Below are 16,805 nucleotides of genomic sequence, written 5' to 3'. Positions count from 1 at the left end.
CAAAAACTGCAGGCTGAAATAGTTTTAGTGCTATGTGCTGCTCTAGAAAAAAAGTAACCAACACTTAGTCAAATGGGAGATGAGAATGTCTATCACCCACCTTCATCAGTCAAGTGATGCCATTCAGTCTTCCTCAGCTAGGAAGCAAAAAAACCTTAAGCTTTCTCAGGTACTTAATTTTTCAGCAGTACACTAGGTATTCATTATATTGACACTGTAATAAGAGCACTTACATCAGTACTTTATTGTTTATGTTAACGAGTATTCTCAGAATTTACATATCGCTGTAGGGGAACATCTCATGTTAGTCCTTCTACACTCACCCAACTCTAGGCATAATGTAAAAAAACATTAATGGATTGTGTCAAATCATGTGTTAAAGGTTAAATGGGAATGCTTATTCTTTTATTGCAATTATCAGATGGGATAATTTATAACTGTTGAAGAATATTTCTTGCTTACAGAAATCCTTTTTATGGTAAAAAACCCTTTACTAAGTGCTTATTCCAAGTATTACTGTATTACTATGGCAAATAAATAAAATCCTTGTTTCAAGCAGAAGGCTCCAAATTTGCTTTGGGACCAAGAATCACTTTGTACTAAGCAAGCTTTCTGCTTTTAGAAGTTATTTTAATTTCACGGTAAAATTATTGTGTCACATTTGACTCTAAAATGTAAAGCCTCTCTGGTAGGCATCGCTTTCCCCAGAGGAAGTCTGCTCTTTCAGCTGAGCAAGAGATAACAGGCAGGTCAATGCGAGTTAGTCTCATTTTCTGTTTATCTGGAATAAATTCCAGTTGAGTAGAGATCAGTTGTAATAGCAGATCAATTTTTTGTATTTTAAAAAGGTGAAGTATTGTAGTATCAGCATCCTTTACCAAGCAATACAAGCGCAGGTTACTTGTATACAACAGAAATGTGACTGCTATCAACTTTCGCTGTCTGTGAGTGTTCTGTTAGACTACGTCTGTAATCCTGTACTTGAAAGTTTCTAATGTCTCATTTATGGTACCCCATCACCTCCTCCATCCCCACTTTCAATCAATTCATGTTTCTTCTTTTGTCTTATAGCCAAGCATCGTGCAATGCCCAATGCACCTCCTTTTAAAAACCGTACGAAGTTGTCTCCCACCAGAGGGCCTAACGCAAAGAGGTTAGCTTCTTTAGTGCATTCATAAGTGTATGGATCAATCTCTATAGGATTCCCCTTGCACGTGATGGGCTGATTAGAGTGATGACCTATGCTGTGTCCTTGGTCCTTTAGAAAGAAAAGATTTGGGTGAGAACCTATCAGAACTAAGGCTACAGAAAACTTCAAAATTTTCTTCAGTCCGGAGGCACTCTGAAGGACACATTTCATTTCAGGCTTGAAGGAAAGTACATTGTGTTCAGGGAAACTAGTGTAAGCAGAATGTAGATTAGAGTCCACAGTATGTGACTGAGTACACATCATATGATAGACCTTATGGTATTCAGGGTAAAGCTCTTTAGGTAACTGTTTGAATATTAGACTTGTATCGGTAACTCTTCTACGAAACACATGGATTACTGGGATGTTGTTGTTGTAGGCACACAGTACTGCATCAGCTGCTGTAAGTCCAGCACCCACAATTAACACAGGGTCTACCTTCCCACGTAACTTTCCTTTGCTGATAGCAGCTCCGAAGTCAGACATGGAATGAAGCACAAAAGGAAAGTCTTCTCCTTCAACTTGTAGTCGTCCAGGAGAATCAAAGGTTCCTGTGGCAAGAGCCACGTTCTCAGCAAAGAGGCAGAAGGGCACGTGAGAACCATCTGTTGCTCGCTGATAACCTCTGACTTCCCAGTTTCTCTTTATCAGTGATTTCTGTCCATCTTCCATTTCCAAATCCTGTGTTGAAATATTTTCATTTAGTTGACTTCTTTCTTCATCATCCTTTCCTCGGTAAAGCCTGGATACTGATGTTATGTAAACATTGTCTCTGAAATTCTTTTGGAGGCCCATGACTTTAACGTAATGTTTATAATAACAAGCTATTTCCTCTGGCATTACTCGATCACTCTTTATATTTCTGAAACAAAATTGAACGGTTCCGGTTAATATTTCAACCTTATCGGTAGTTTGAATATCACCTATAGCATACCATATGACAGTCAAGAGTACTGAATCTACTCAGTGTAACTGACACTGGGTTCAGTATCTTTAAACGCATACAATTTGGGTTTTTTGTTCTCTTGATTCCTGATATACAACTATTTAAAAAAAAAAAGTTGCCTTGTCTTGTAAATCCTTAACAATGTAAAGTGCTATGATGATTAACAAATTAAGCACAACAAACCTGTGCAGTATCACAGCAGGTCTGTAAGGAAGTGTTTTACAAAGCCAGTTTAGCACTGGCTAAACATGTACTCAGTGAGAATATGCTTACTCAGGATATCAGTAATTAAATATCATAGTAATTAAGTGCTTATTCTGAAACTCTAGGTTCAATGTATTGCTTCAGTCAAGTACTATTCATTATACTTTGCAGGAGATCTCTCCCTTGGTTACAGGTAAGTTTAGTAAGTGTAAAATTATGTAGTTCCATATCACAGGAATGAACAACGCAAGTATGACACAGAACCTTAATGGAACTACGTAAATAGGATTATTATGTCCAAGTGTCCTATAAAAAAACCCCCATTTTTGCACTGCAATCATTACATCTACACTTTTATCATTTTTATTCCACTCTCCTTTATAAAAAAATAAGCTCAAAATGGAATTGTTTTGAACAGGTGCATGAATTTTTCTCCATTTTTAGAAGTGAGCTCTAGGAAGAAGGCAAAAGAAACAGCAGTGAACGTCAGGATTGCCGCTGAATTACGCTTAAAAGCGTATTTACAAAAAATTGGGCTACTCATTCTCATAGATTAACAAGATAACAACATAGGTACTTTTAGATGTTCAGGTTACTGCTCTGAAAATCCTGAGGAGATATGTACCGAAAAAGATAATGCCACAGCATGACACCTGTTACAAGGAAATTTAGGAAACTGTTTTACATGACTGCAAGTTTTCATTATCATCAATACTTTTAAATGTTTCATCATAGTATAACAGGTCAGCATTTCTGGACTCAGTATTATTGAAAACAGTAATATAAACAAAATAGCTTCAGATAATAGCAGCTTATGGGATTTCAGTTAATAAAGAGGCAGGATTACTGTGGTTATCTAAGAAAGCGATTAAAGAACAAAGGTACAGGTCTTCACTATGAGTGTTGTCCTGAAATGAGTAACAGTCTGCCCTTAAAGACATACGCCCAAGTAATTCTACTTCTTTTGCCATACACGGTAGAGGAACAACTTCCTTTAATTTTGATAGAACAAAGTGAGAAAAATTAAAATTTTAAAAGAAGGTTATGTACAGCATTCCTGGTTCATCTGCTGACACAGACCTTTGTGAACTAATTGTATAATGAAGTAAAAACAAGGAGCTTGTACAAGACAGTAATTTTTATTCTCTAAAATTTTTCCAAGAATCTCACTACTAGAAAATAACATAGGGAAATACTGAATTATGCTCTTAAAATTAAAATTCACAGATAGCAACATTTCAGATGCTGCAGCTTTGCCTATAAAAGTAAATACTGAAATATACAATGTCCTGAATTACAAGAAAGCTAGTGAGCACAGCAACTTAAGTTGCATCCATGCTGAAAGACAAACATCCAATACTTCCGTAGATTTTTAAATTCTTCTCTCGATCTTCCCTCAACTTTGATCAAAACTGCTTAGAGTAACAGTGCTTTTTTGTGAAGTGATGCTAAAACACACCACTGCTAGTATGTATACTTTCGATACACTCAAAGCAATTACTCTGGCCAGCCATCCATTTTTTTCTGTCAGAGTAGACATAGCAGATTCATTTCCAGTGCCATCAGGCAATTTAATAAAGAAAACAAGAAGCCATCCTGTGAACAATGAAGTTTGAATGTCTTCCAGTTCTTAAAACGATGTTATAAGGATTCTTACAGCAACTACATTTCCCAAATACATTATGCAATACCTTTACCTGCGTTTGCTAGCTGCCCACTCCTTAAAGGTGAGGCCAGGCAGTTCCATCCAGTCTCCAAAACTGATTGTTAGCATAGAACCTTCCATGGACTATGGAGAAAAAGCCAAGATGCATGAGCAGATACGTTCAAAATGGATACATTTATGTAAAACACGGTGAAGTTTTTCTCATTGTACTAATTTAGAGCAATAAAATACCAGAACATAACATAATACCAGGACATTACATGAAGTGTTGATGAACTACTTTTCGTGTTACGGTTAGATACTATTTTAAGGAGCAACTACATGACCTAATAAAGCAGAAGGTGAAGAGAGAACAAATGAAAGGGAAACTAAAATCAAGTTACTTAAAATACAAAACAAGAAGCAAAAAGTCAGAAACCAACAGGACGTGAACATTAAGATTTTGTATAAACAGTACCTGGAAAAAATGCAAAGACAGGAGAAAATAAATAATAGAAAATACTCTTCATTGTAATTCATTAAATTAAAACTAATTAAAACACCACATAAAGCAGAGGTCATGGTCACTAATCCCCAAATTAAGGACACTTTTTCCTTCCTTTCACATCTCTCTAGCATATTTGGGCTTTAGTAATTGACCAGATGAAACTGCAATTGCCGTTACTATCTAAAACAACCTTAGGGAGTACGAAAATCCCCAAAGCACAAAATTACCAAGTTACCCTGAAGTGATATGAAGTTTTTACTCACATGCCAAGCCCCACCAGGTGGTCCTTTACCAAGCACTATATGGGGAATATAATTATGTTGTTCTAGCTTCCAGTGCAAAACTGGTGGGTAGTCATACCCAAAGTCAGCATCAGGATGAAGCAGTGTATCAAAAAGCACTGCAACTGGGTTTGAAGAGCGCCCTTCGAGGCCTTCAGACAGGTACTCCAGATCCTAAAGTATGAAAGAAAGCTCTGTTCATGCAATTTTTACTGTTAACCACACTATTCTGATATACACAAGTTGAATTTCAGAAGAAAAGACAATTCGTTCAAGTTGCATTTTAAGTAGACATAAGTAACGTAGAGATTCAATCACAACAGTTTTCCGAAATAACTGCCATGACTCAGCTCCTCTGTAACTCCAAATACTAAATTTCACTCATTTAAAAATTACATGTTACTAACACCGGGGCAGATCAGTATTTGAAATTCACTGTAGAAGAAATAAAGAGACAAATATTCAGAGATCAGAGCAACTTAGTAACTTTTATATTTATAGATAGCAGATTGCTTTTAATGAAGAATGGCTAGTAATTATAGGAGCCACATTTTCATAAAGCAAAATTGGATTCTTAAAACATTAAGTTTTAAAGATTGAGTAGAAAAAGCTCCTTTGACAGCTCTTAGGTAGTTCCAACACTAACTTTAGTATATTTTGAAACAAGGGAGGTATTATAAGTATTATTTTTAAAAATTTAATTAAAACTAGGCTTATTTTACAAAGCAGTTAATGTTAAAAGCAATTTCTAGAACTTTTTAAAATGTTCACATTTCAGCATCTATTAACCAGGCATGTTCAAAAAACTTCGCAATGCAATGGCAAATATTTGAAGACAGAATAGTGATCTGAAGAAAGAATGAGCCGTAAGGCCAATTTTTACAAAGACAGAGCAGTTTAGCTTCCTAAATTGGAAAAAATCTCAAGGGGTCAGGGGACGATGAAGTACATGAAACATCTGTAGCTAAAAGCTTAGGCAACCTACTCTCCTCCCCAAAAAAATAAACCTTGAGACTTGAGGTCAACATTACATGCAAACAGCACTGCACTAAAACAAACAAACAAAAATACCCAAACCCAAACAACCTCTACTTCCTCACTACACACATATATGCATGTTTGCATTTCAAATAAATTAGTCACACAGGCAATACAGCTAGTGATAGTATTGAGTGATCCATCAGGAGTAGAGTGAAGTGAGTAGAAAAGAATGATAACATGGCAAACAAATGGACAAGTGGGGAGAAAAATAATGGAGAAGATTTAACTAATCAAATGAGACAGAAAAATTGGCTGTATACAAGGATAACAAATACAGCACAAAAGCAATCGTGATGCAACACAAACACTGGAGGATGCGTACTGTTCAGGAAAGAAAAAAGGATTGTGTTTATCGAGGATATATTTCCCTAATATTACTAGAAAAGGAAGTCTGAAAGAGAATTGTACTATTTCGGAAGATTTTAACTTGAAGTATGTTAGTAGCATGTGTTCTTCTACAACAGTGCCCAAACGTCCTAGGACATGAAAGCTGGTATTCCTGCATCGGCTACTCCCTGACCAAGTGGTGCCTTACACACTTTTGTCAAGTAGTAAGAACATGACAAAGGGTAGACCGTAAAACCAAAAAACATTACAGACTAAAAGCCCTCAAGCACCACAAAACCCACCACACGCCCCAGGATTGGATCTAATGGTCACGAGTTGATTCTATTTAAATTAACAGAATAACAGAAGAACTTATGAATGCAATAGAAATACGATTAGGTAACTACGTGGGCTGTTTCTTCACAATGCAATCTGCATAACTTTTTTGTATAACCAGTTCTTAATATAGATTGCTTTTCATCTGAAGTGCCTTATATCAAATTTGTTACAAGCGACTGAAGCGACTTTATTCTACAGGTAGGAAAAACAGAGGCCAAGAGATAAAGCTAGTTGTTTGAGGCCACACAGTAACTGAGGTTTACTGTGATGTAATTCTTTCTGGGGTGAGAATATTAAGTCTTTTTTTTGTCTATGGCATTACTTATGTAAGTTGCAAAAGCATTTTAAACAAACAGGATCATTAAAGAAAGCCTACTGTTTCACAATCCAGCTTGCAGCAGGAAAAAAGCTAGACAGGATGGCAACCAAGGCCAGGCTGGACAGGGCTTGAGCAACCTGGTCTAATGAAAAGTGACCCTGCCCATGGCAGGGGGGTTGGAACAACATAATCTTTAGGGTCCCTTCCAACCCAAACCATTCTGTGATTCAAAGCTTACTTGATCAACAATGGAAAGATGTCGAGCTTCTTCTAATTTCGTATGTAGAATGGGGTTCGGGTGTATAGCTTCAGGAGATAAATATGGCCTGTATCCAGAGAGCAGGTAAGAAAGACAAATTCCTGAAGGTCCATTTCCTATTAAAGAAAGAAGTTATTGCTTTAGTAAATATGTCAAAACCTAAAATTTTTAAGTCACTAAAAAAGCAGGAACAAAAATCATACTAAAGTAGTATCATGTGACACTGACCTGATTCAAAGCAGCTTATAAACTTTGCAGTAAAATAAAGCCTACCATAGGAACTTCCTCCAAATAAACTGGGCAAAATGTTTTTCAGGTAACAGGAAACAAATGACTCTTTACACCATGAAATAAAATGCATATAAAGGAATTTCATAACTAAGTATGTAAAATTCACTATTCTTGTGTAAAAGTGATCTGATGATTGAGATCTAGTCTGCCTGTCAATCACAGTGACCTGAGTATTATTGCCGTCTCACAACTTCATGTTCCCACTTACACTGGGTACTGTAAAACACAGAACAGAAAAACAACCTAGAGTATATGCTCTTCAGGTCTGATCACAAAATAAAAAGGAAGGAAAAGTGACAAGCAGAAAGCTGAAGACTGTGCAAGTCAGATGAGAAGCTACAGACACAGCTCAAAAGCAACATAAAAGCTGAGTGAAGACAGGCACAGTAGATAAGTCGTAAAGTACAAGAAAGTCATGTAAGACCACATCCATCGTTCAGCAATAGTATCAATTCAAACATCCTTCTATAACCTTTTTGGAACATTTTATAATTCATGTACATGCATTATTACAATTTTAATAGACTAACTTATTTTCAAATTGTTATTAAAGGTGTGAAATGGATGGGACCAAAATATTACCATAAGGTAATTATTTGTTTGTTTGACTAGGATTAAACGAAGTAGGGAATCTTATTTATAACATGCAAATATAAAAGTAATGCTTATGTTGCAAAGCCAGATATCAAAAGCTAGGGAAAAACAAAGTCAGAAAAGTATGTGTTATGACACAGAATTTAAATATGTGACTATGTACAATTATTTCCATAGCTCCTCTTCCTCATTAACTGAATGGAGAGCAGCACAGTGTTCTCCTAATGAAACACTATTCAGTATTTTGTCTTTGTTTTCCCATCTAGGGTGCCACACATGGTATTCACCACACACTATTCAAATTCTGGGCTAAAGATAAAGTTACTAATTCATTCATGTTTGTACACAGCATGCATTGTTAGGATGTCAGCTCTTACTTCCTACCATTTCAACTCTTCATCTCAAGGGTTCACCCGTTGCTTCCTGTTCCCCATCACCTTTGCACACAGTGTTTCCATTATTTGATTCCAATCCTACTTCTCCAATGCCTCTCTCTTCCCCCGTTTCTGATTTCCCAGTCCCTAAATCCCCCATCAATTTCCTGAGACTCTGTTCATTTCCAGTCTCTTCATTGAGCAGACCCGTTTCCTCCTCCTCCAAGCTATACTCACCACTCTGGTCCCTTTTACTTTATTACAGTGCTGGGTGTGTAGGCCGATCACAGCCATGGGCTGTAAGAAAATCACGCGGGCTTGCTACAGATGAGCTCTTCAAAGACCGAGACTGCTAACTTGTAAAACATCTTCAATAAGCACGTTTTCTCCAAAGGCCTAGAACCTGCGCAAGTATGCGAGAGACTGCTCAATGAGCCCCTTAAAGGCTTTTACCAAACAATCTGAGTTTTGCACCAGAATAGGGAGGCAAAACTAAAGGCATTAGAGTACCTGTGTAAGGACCATAAAACACTGGAAAAAGACTGTCTAGGAAAGCCATGGATTTCCATCACTGGGCTTAAATCAAAAGTCTGTAACAAAAGTTTTAAAAATTCGTAATCCTGCCTATATTATTTCCCAAACCACTTCCATTCTTATTTTTCCATTTACAAAAAAAGACCACAAGGAATCCTTCAGACAGCAAAAACACTCTTCCTTACTCTCACACTGTCTACCCTCCCACAAACAGAGCAGCATGAGGTAGCTGGTACGCTTTAGTCCAGGAATTCACTTAAAGCTTAAGCTGGATGCCTGGAAGGGCTTGCATCCACAGGCCACATACAAGATGGATGTAAGAGAGAACCTTAGCAATACATTGAAACCATGCTTAACAAAATCCTATACAGTTGTGAAAACACTCTAATCATACCTATAGTTCACAAGCATTCCAATAACTGAGTAAATTCTTAACTGCTTTTAGAATTGTATCTCATGCATAGTAAAAAAAAAACAACAAAAAACCCCAAACAAAAACAAACAAAAAACCAAACAAAAACAAACCAACCTGTTTCTTTTTACAAGTGCATAGCTAGATATTTTTTCTACTGCGATGTAGAGGAATCTAGTCCATGATGGAAAGAAAAAAATGTGTACCACATCCAAGGATGCCAAGTTAAAGATTAGTCCTACTGGGTAAGACTAAAAAGAGCCAAATGGATAATAAAGTTGCCAAAACAAAGGCTAACAAAGGCCAAAGAAATTACTGAGGATGGGATTATGTTAAGGTGAATTACTGCCACTGAGCTCCCTAGCCCCACCCTTGGGACTACCCAGAGAGCCTATCCAAACCAGTTCCTATTCTTTGAGCAGACCGAGTCCAAGGGATATAAATATATTCCCTCGTGGATATGCTCAAGAACACACAGGATTAAGGTTCAGTTGCAAGGTCTGCAATTAGACTTGCTACGATTTTCTAAAATCCCTGGGAGAGAAAAAAAATCTTTTTGAAATGAGAAATTTATACCTGAGGAGTTTGTTCTTTATTTGCACACAACGCCTCCAATAATGACTCTGATCACAACTGAGAGATATTACTATTATAAAAGCTTTAGAGATACAATCAATAGATCCCAAACCCCCATGGCCCTGATCATTTAAGCAGCAGTTAATATTTTGATTGAATAGCAGCAGAGCAACAGTAAAATCACCTTTACATTATGTGTCTAAACTTAAAGCAAATAATCAACTTCAGACATTGTAATAGCCTTGTTATTTGGATGAAAATTTAAAACGTAGTGTTTATACAGTAATGATGAAAACTAGTGCAGAAGATGAAAGTGTTTAGCACAGAACATCCTCTAGACTTACAGCTCCAGCATGAAACGCTTCAATCCCAACTCACTCAAATGGAATGTATCTTGTTTCCTCCCAATTTCTTGAAGACGACAGGTACAGCACAGAAGTTACTTAATAATACCACAGTAGCTTAGTACTCTATGAAGAACTGCAGTACAATATGCAGCATGAGCTTAGAATCAAATCTTAAACTGGGCATCATAGAGGGGAAAAAGGGGATGGTGAAGTTAAAGAAAGGGCTATATAGGTTATTGTTTCATCATTAAGTTAACTGCTTACACATATGTCATCTTTTTCCTTCTGATTAATAAAATAGTGCAACGAGAAGAAGATGGCACTAGGAAGCTAAAACAATATTTAACCCCAGCTATACAGGAATCACACAGAGAAGATTAAGCCAGGAGACAGTGTGTGTGCGTACATGTATGGGAGGGGACAACTACTATTTTTGTATTCTTCTACTATATTGTGAAATCATTTTAGATCCCTTCTAAGGCTCTTCAGACACCCAATGAATTAGTGATAACAGGCTGCCAATGGAGAAGATCAGTCTGTGAAGTGTCTCAAATGTATCTGTGAAAAAGCATTTGGGCAACGCATTTGATTTTCAAGGAGAAATAGTCAAAGCAGCTGTGTTTGTTGTCAGCACATAGAAAGGCATTCTAGACGAAATAAGTATTGAGTACAGGTATTTGCATAATGTGTATTTGCAAAACCAAGCAGTGAAAACTGAGTCATTAACCATATGGCAAACCTATACTAAGGTTGACAAAATGCCAGGAAACTGTTGCTCTTCAGCTATGATGCAGAACTCAGCAAGTGATTCACGTCTGCCACATCCACGTAAGTGTATTACATGAACATTATTTTAAGCTATCACAAAGAGAGCTTTGAGAACAGGCACTGCACAAACACCCATCTTTCAAAGTTGTGGAGATTTACAGTGAGCACATTACATTGAAACACCATCCTCTGGAACCTCTGCTTGTTTGTAGGTACACTTAAAGCTGTTGGTTTGCTGTGGTTCCGACAGCTTTGGACTAGATTATTGAAAACCTCCTTTACTTCAGATCTTTTCTTTATCCCCTCATCAAGTCATGGCAATAAGGAGCTGGTGACCAGCTGTTACTGATGAACCCTGGCCCAGTACAAATCATCTTGGCACCCTCAGTTAAGCTGTGTACCTAAGGAGGCTGCTCCCTCTGCTCTCCTGTCATTCAACAAGATTTTACAAACACAAGCCTTTAACTATTTAATCAGACCTACACTTTGTTGTTTTAAGCTGGTTGAATTGACTTGGATTAGTTTTTGGAAAGATGGGACAACATTCAGACATTAGTGATGGATGCAACAAAGAAAAAGGCAATTAACGAGAGACGTCAGCATCTAACCAACATAAGGCACACATTTTACATTATGCTTTTCACTGTCCCGTCTGACCTCATGAATTTCTACTGGTGCACCCTCAACCTCCATGCAACCTGAAGTAGACATACCACATTAATCAAACCCAATGTGATCAACACTATAATCAAAACAATTCTTCTGTTAAGACTCATGTATCTGCTACCAAACTAATGAGTCTCATTTTTTTGAAGCACAATTTGAATTCAAATATACTCCAATAGCAAGCCCCTTAACATAATTTTATGGTACTGTTATTAATCGTAACAACTGTATTACTCTAAACAAACATCTTCACTGTAAGGATGCTAAGCATTAGTTAGTTAATGATTAATCACTTCATGCAGCAGGTCTATAAAGGCAATGGCAGTGACAGAGAATCTTAAAAAAATGAAAAAAACTCACCTATTATTACTACAGGCAGAGTAAGGAGGGAGTCCCCAGGCAGAACAGTTTCTTCAATTAAAGGCATTCTTTTAACCTTCCTCCCAAGACTGTCACCAAAATACTGGACGAAGGAATTCAAAAGCTGTCCTTCAGTTTCAGGGCTGCTGTAGCTTCTAATTTAGAAGGACAGATTGGAGAAAACTAAAATGAAACAGTTGAACTGTTGTCAGAACAACCCCTTCAAAAATAAAGTTGCTTTTGATGTTTTAAGAGCTATGGAATTGGTGAAACCAAGACCAAAACAGATACACTCCATCCAATCACAAAATTCTACTCTTAAGCACAGCTTTTCTAACAGATGATTTTTAAAGAGTCCACTTTCTCCTAGAAAGTCTACAGAAGGGTAACAAAAAGGCACAGATGGCTCTGCAGAGATGCAGATTTCTAACTCCAGTTTACACAAAGCCAGGGTATAACCAACAAGCATTATTTTGATTCCCCCTCCCCAGCAGATCTCATTCCTCATTGTCCTTATCAAAAGAGGAAGAGACACACACTGCCTAGCCAATTAACAGTAAGGCCAGCCAAAGGCTGAAGGAGCAGCTAAGGTACGACCGCAGCCGTTCACATCCCTTCCTACCTACTGAGCAGCGCAGAGGGCTTTGCCCAACAAATTCTGGTTGGGTGGAAGCAAGGCTGGCTAAAGCTGGCAGTGGCGCGAGGATGGAGAAAAGTGTGATCCCTGTAAGCCCTAGACACAGCCCATTTTGCCACTGTTAAAAAAAAACTTTATAAAAGGAACTGCCACACAGCCACGTCAGCTCCTGCACAGCGGACTGCTTTCGCCCCTACTCGTTTTCCTAGATTTCTCAATTTTCTCTCTGCAACATCCACTTAGGTTCCTCTCGCAACTCTTCACCATCTAAATGTGCTTCTAGACTATGAATATTTATTTTATACTGTTTGCTGCTTAATTACTTAGGAGCCCTTTCTGAAGCCTTTCCAGGTCATTGAAGAAGCACGCGCTGTGAAGTTAGGAAGGCAGGGGCAAATTAAAAAGAGCTTGTTATTGGCAGTTATTTTATCAAGTCTTCAAAATAAAGCTTAACAACTTTTTAAAATTAAAAATAAATATTCTTCTCTTTACAATCAGTTTTAATAATTAACTTAAAGTACTCTTATTTATTTCCTAAGGATCTGCGTATCTTAAAGCTATCCTAGTATTTCAGGAATTCTTTTCTACAAGGGACCAAAAGCGTACGACACTGATCCCATTTCCATGGCCTTCAAGAAGCGACGTACATTGCGTGCCGCCTCGCCTCCCACAACACTGAAGGTTCTGCTACGTATTTCAAAAGCCTTTCCTCAATGGGGAAGTTTGAGGTACTCTGGCACACAGTGTAATATAGCTGTCTGACGGTTATTTCCTTGTTAAAAGGGGTAGGGAACTATTTGAATGTTGTATTTATTTCAGAAAGCAAGTACTTTAGATCTGTATTTCCCACACTAAAACAAAAAAAAGCTTGCAAATTACATGCTCACTGTCTGATTACAGCTGCACATTAGCTCTTCCTGATCTTGGAGATGCATAACATACAAGCAGCGTGAGTGAGATGAAGACGAGTAGAAGGCAGAGAGAGGATATCTAATTATCGTACTGCTTTTTTCACCTCCACTTTTAGATAGGCCCAGGTAGACTATATTATTTTCCAGCCTTTGGTCAAAGTTAACTAAGGGAATACTACACTATGCTTTGCAAAAAACTGGCTTAAAGAGAGCACGCGTGTTCTACTGTGGCTTTAATATACTTGCTGTGCTAGATGGAAGATAAAAACCAAAAGAAACATTTCAAAACCTCTTTTATGGGATATATGCACAGTGCTGTAGGCTACAAAAGAATCTCTAATAAAAACGTTGTTTCTGTGCAGCTTAGATAGCGTATCACAAACTACTCAACTGGTACAGTGCAGAATCTAATTTTGTGCAGAAATGCCCGCGTACAACGCACAGTTTCTCTGCTGTTGTGCACGTGAAGCAGACGAAGGACTGCTGACAGGAGCACACACTTCATTTGCAAGACCATCGTACCAGGACCCAGTAAGATCTTAAGTTAGGGGCTGCTACCAAAACCACCTTCCTAACTTTTGAACAACACTGGAAGTCATCAAGTACCGTAAGTTTTTATATTGATAAAAACTCATGGCAGAGAGCTTTCCAGTGGTGGGGATTTGGTAAAAATATCTACGGTTCTAGTCCTGCAGAGATGCAAGTAGGCAAAAAGATGAGCCAGTTCCAAAGCTGGCGCTTAGTTTACCTTATGCTAGTCATAACCATATCACCCCGACAATTACATTCTGTCAAACACGCAGGTTCTACAACTGTTCATAATTTTTTTTTTGCTTTTTAGTGCTTTTTATTTTTATTTGATGTGAAAAACCCATTAAGAGAAAAAACCACAGCATATACATAAAGGCTTTTCTCCCTTTAAAAAGAAAATCTTTCATAATAACTGTCTTAATTTACTGCAAGTTATTAAAATAAGAGATGCCTTTTTCAGGTGGCAGTTTTGCAAGATCCTAGAATTCCCTGCATACTTTTGGCAAAAAAATTAAGTGAGCTGTGGGCGGTTAACAGAAACTCGTTATATAAAAGGAATTTAAATTTGGTCTCACGTTGACACTTTGGGGAGCAAATTTAACACCGTCAGATCGCCGGGTTTGCTTCAAGCCAGCGAGAGGAGCGATGCCCACCGGGGCCGGGATCCCCGAGGGCGCGGCGCTGCGAGCCCTGAAGCGAAACCGAGCATCGGCAGGCGCCGCTTTCCTCCCCCAGCCCGGGCTGCGTTTCGGCGTCGCCCAAGGTCGCAGCGCGCCCGCCCGGGTCGCCCCCGCCGCGTCCCCCGTCCGCCGCCGCCCCCACCCCGGCAGCGGGGCGGCGGAGGGGGGCGTGCGGGGCCGGGAGAGACCCCGCGGCCGCCCGCCGCCACGCAGCAGCCCCGCGGAGGCCGCAGCACCAGGGCGGCCGCCGCGCTCCCCGCCCGCCGGTGTCCCCGTCTCCCCCGGCGGCCAGGACCCCCCTCGCCCCGCTCCCGCGGCGGCCCGGCTCCCGCGGCGGGCAGGGGGCGGCGGGCAGCCGCCCGCACCGGGCGCCGCCTCACCTGAAGTGATCGGCCAAGGAGCATCGGCAGCACCACACGGGCATGGGGGGCGCCGGCGGGCTCGGGGCGCCGGCGGGGCCCAGCGGTGAGGCTGCGGGGAGACGCCGCGCCGCCGTTCCCGCTCCTCCTCCTGTCGCCGCCGCCACAGTGGGGCCCGCGCAGCGCCGTCCCTCCTCCCCGCTCACATGCGGCAGCGGGTCACACGCGGGAGGAGGAGCCGCCGCCAGCACGGTGAGGGAGGGAGGGACGGGCGGGGTAAGGAGGGGTGGGGAGGGCGCCGCTTTCTCCTCCTCCTCCGTACGCCGAGGTGGGAGGCAGCGCCGCGCCCGCTCCCGCTCCCCTCAGAAGGATGCGGGATTCGCCGCCTCCCCCCTGAGGAATGCGGGGAGGGGAAGGGAGAGGAGCCCTGGCCTGCCACCAGCGCGGGGGAAGGATGAGCGGGGAAGGCGGAGCAGCGGCGGGAGACACCCCCTCGGCCCGGGGGCGAGGGGGCGCCAGCAGGAGGGGCCGCCCGAGCCCGCCGCGGCCCCCCGCCCGTAGTCCTCAGCTCCCCAGAGAAAGGCGAGGGCTGCCCGCCGCCGCTCCCGCCGCTTGCCCGCACAGGCCACGCCGCCCTCCCGCCGCCGGCAGAGGCACACCTGCGGCCTCGCCTCGCCTCGCCTCGGCCGGCGGCCCGGCGCGGGGGGCGCCGGGTCTTGAGGGAGGCGGATGCCCCAGGCTGCGGCGCCCACGGCGGTGGCTGTAACCACCCGGCCTTCCGCCCCCATCGAGCTTCCTGCTGTGCCCTGCCAGGTTTCACGGGTGAAATGCACGTGAGGAAATTAACTGAAATCTGCCCAGATTAACAAGTTTCAAGGCGCTGTTTGACTAATACCCACCTATTTGGAAACAATAGTTCCTATATGTTAAGTTGAGCAGTTCAAATTGTGTTCATTGTAAATATTTTGCAGGTGTGCTTATATGGGAGGAATCACTTCTCACCTAGTCTTTCCCTAGTCACAGAGTGGTTGAGGTTGGCAGGACCGCTGGAGGTCATCTGCTGCAGCCCTGGCTCAAGCAGGGCCACCTCGAGCCGGCTGCCCAGGAACGCATCCAGAGAGCTTTTGAATGTCTCCAAGGAGCGAGATTCCACAGCCTCCCTGGCAGCCTGCTCGCTCAGGCGTATGACCACCCCCGCAATGAAAACATGTTTCCTTATGTTCAGGTGGAACTTTCTGCGTTTCAGTTTGTGCCCATGGCCTCTTGTCCTGTCCCAGGGCACCACCAAGAAGAGCCTGGCTCTGTCTTCTTCATTCCCTCCCATCAGCTGTGTACACACAGAGATAAGATCCCCCCCCCGACCCTTCCACAGGCTGAACAGTCCCAGCTTTCTCAGCCTTTGCTCATAGCAGTCAGTCTGCTGAGATGCCCATGTCTTAAGCTGGTTGTCTCTAAGTCTATGAAGAAGCAATAAGGGAGAATGCCAATAGAATATGACTATTTATTAAACAATTATAGCCCTTCATACTGAGTTAAACCTGACAATTTGAAACGTCTTCTCTGTGAAGCTGTTCCATAAATCCACCACTACAAGGCTGCAGAGTTACTGTGTCTGAAGTGTCTGGTGGTAGCCAACAGTCCAGTTTACCTCTAGTTTGTTCTTTCAACAGACTGCCATGACTGTAATCAGCAAATAATTACTGTTTA

At 41.2% G+C, this 16,805-nt stretch overlaps 1 protein-coding gene across 2 annotated transcripts; it reads right to left on the bottom strand.

The window, feature by feature from the left end:
• Positions 1 to 220: 220 nt before the first annotated feature.
• Positions 221 to 15,415, bottom strand: OSGIN2 (oxidative stress induced growth inhibitor family member 2). 2 transcript variants are annotated; one of them, XM_075085363.1, is made up of 6 exons: positions 15,120 to 15,415; positions 11,981 to 12,135; positions 7,038 to 7,174; positions 4,756 to 4,947; positions 4,037 to 4,128; positions 221 to 2,051 (listed from the first exon to the last, which is right to left on the bottom strand). In XM_075085363.1, the coding sequence occupies exons 1-6, from the start codon at positions 15,161 to 15,163 to the stop codon at positions 1,004 to 1,006; spliced, it is 1,668 nt and encodes a 555-aa protein (XP_074941464.1). In that variant the 5' UTR covers positions 15,164 to 15,415; the 3' UTR covers positions 221 to 1,003. The 2 variants fall into 2 exon arrangements, with proteins under 2 accessions (XP_074941464.1, XP_074941463.1); XM_075085362.1 differs by having other exon boundaries at positions 11,981 to 12,163; positions 15,120 to 15,308.
• Positions 15,416 to 16,805: the final 1,390 nt, after the last annotated feature.

This window comes from Phalacrocorax aristotelis, chromosome 2 (assembly GCF_949628215.1).
Source record: "Phalacrocorax aristotelis chromosome 2, bGulAri2.1, whole genome shotgun sequence".
In the NCBI taxonomy this organism is placed as follows: Eukaryota; Metazoa; Chordata; class Aves; order Suliformes; family Phalacrocoracidae; genus Phalacrocorax; species Phalacrocorax aristotelis.
The sequence above is the reverse complement of the archived record's forward strand: the minus strand, read 5'-3'. Positions and strand labels throughout refer to the sequence as shown.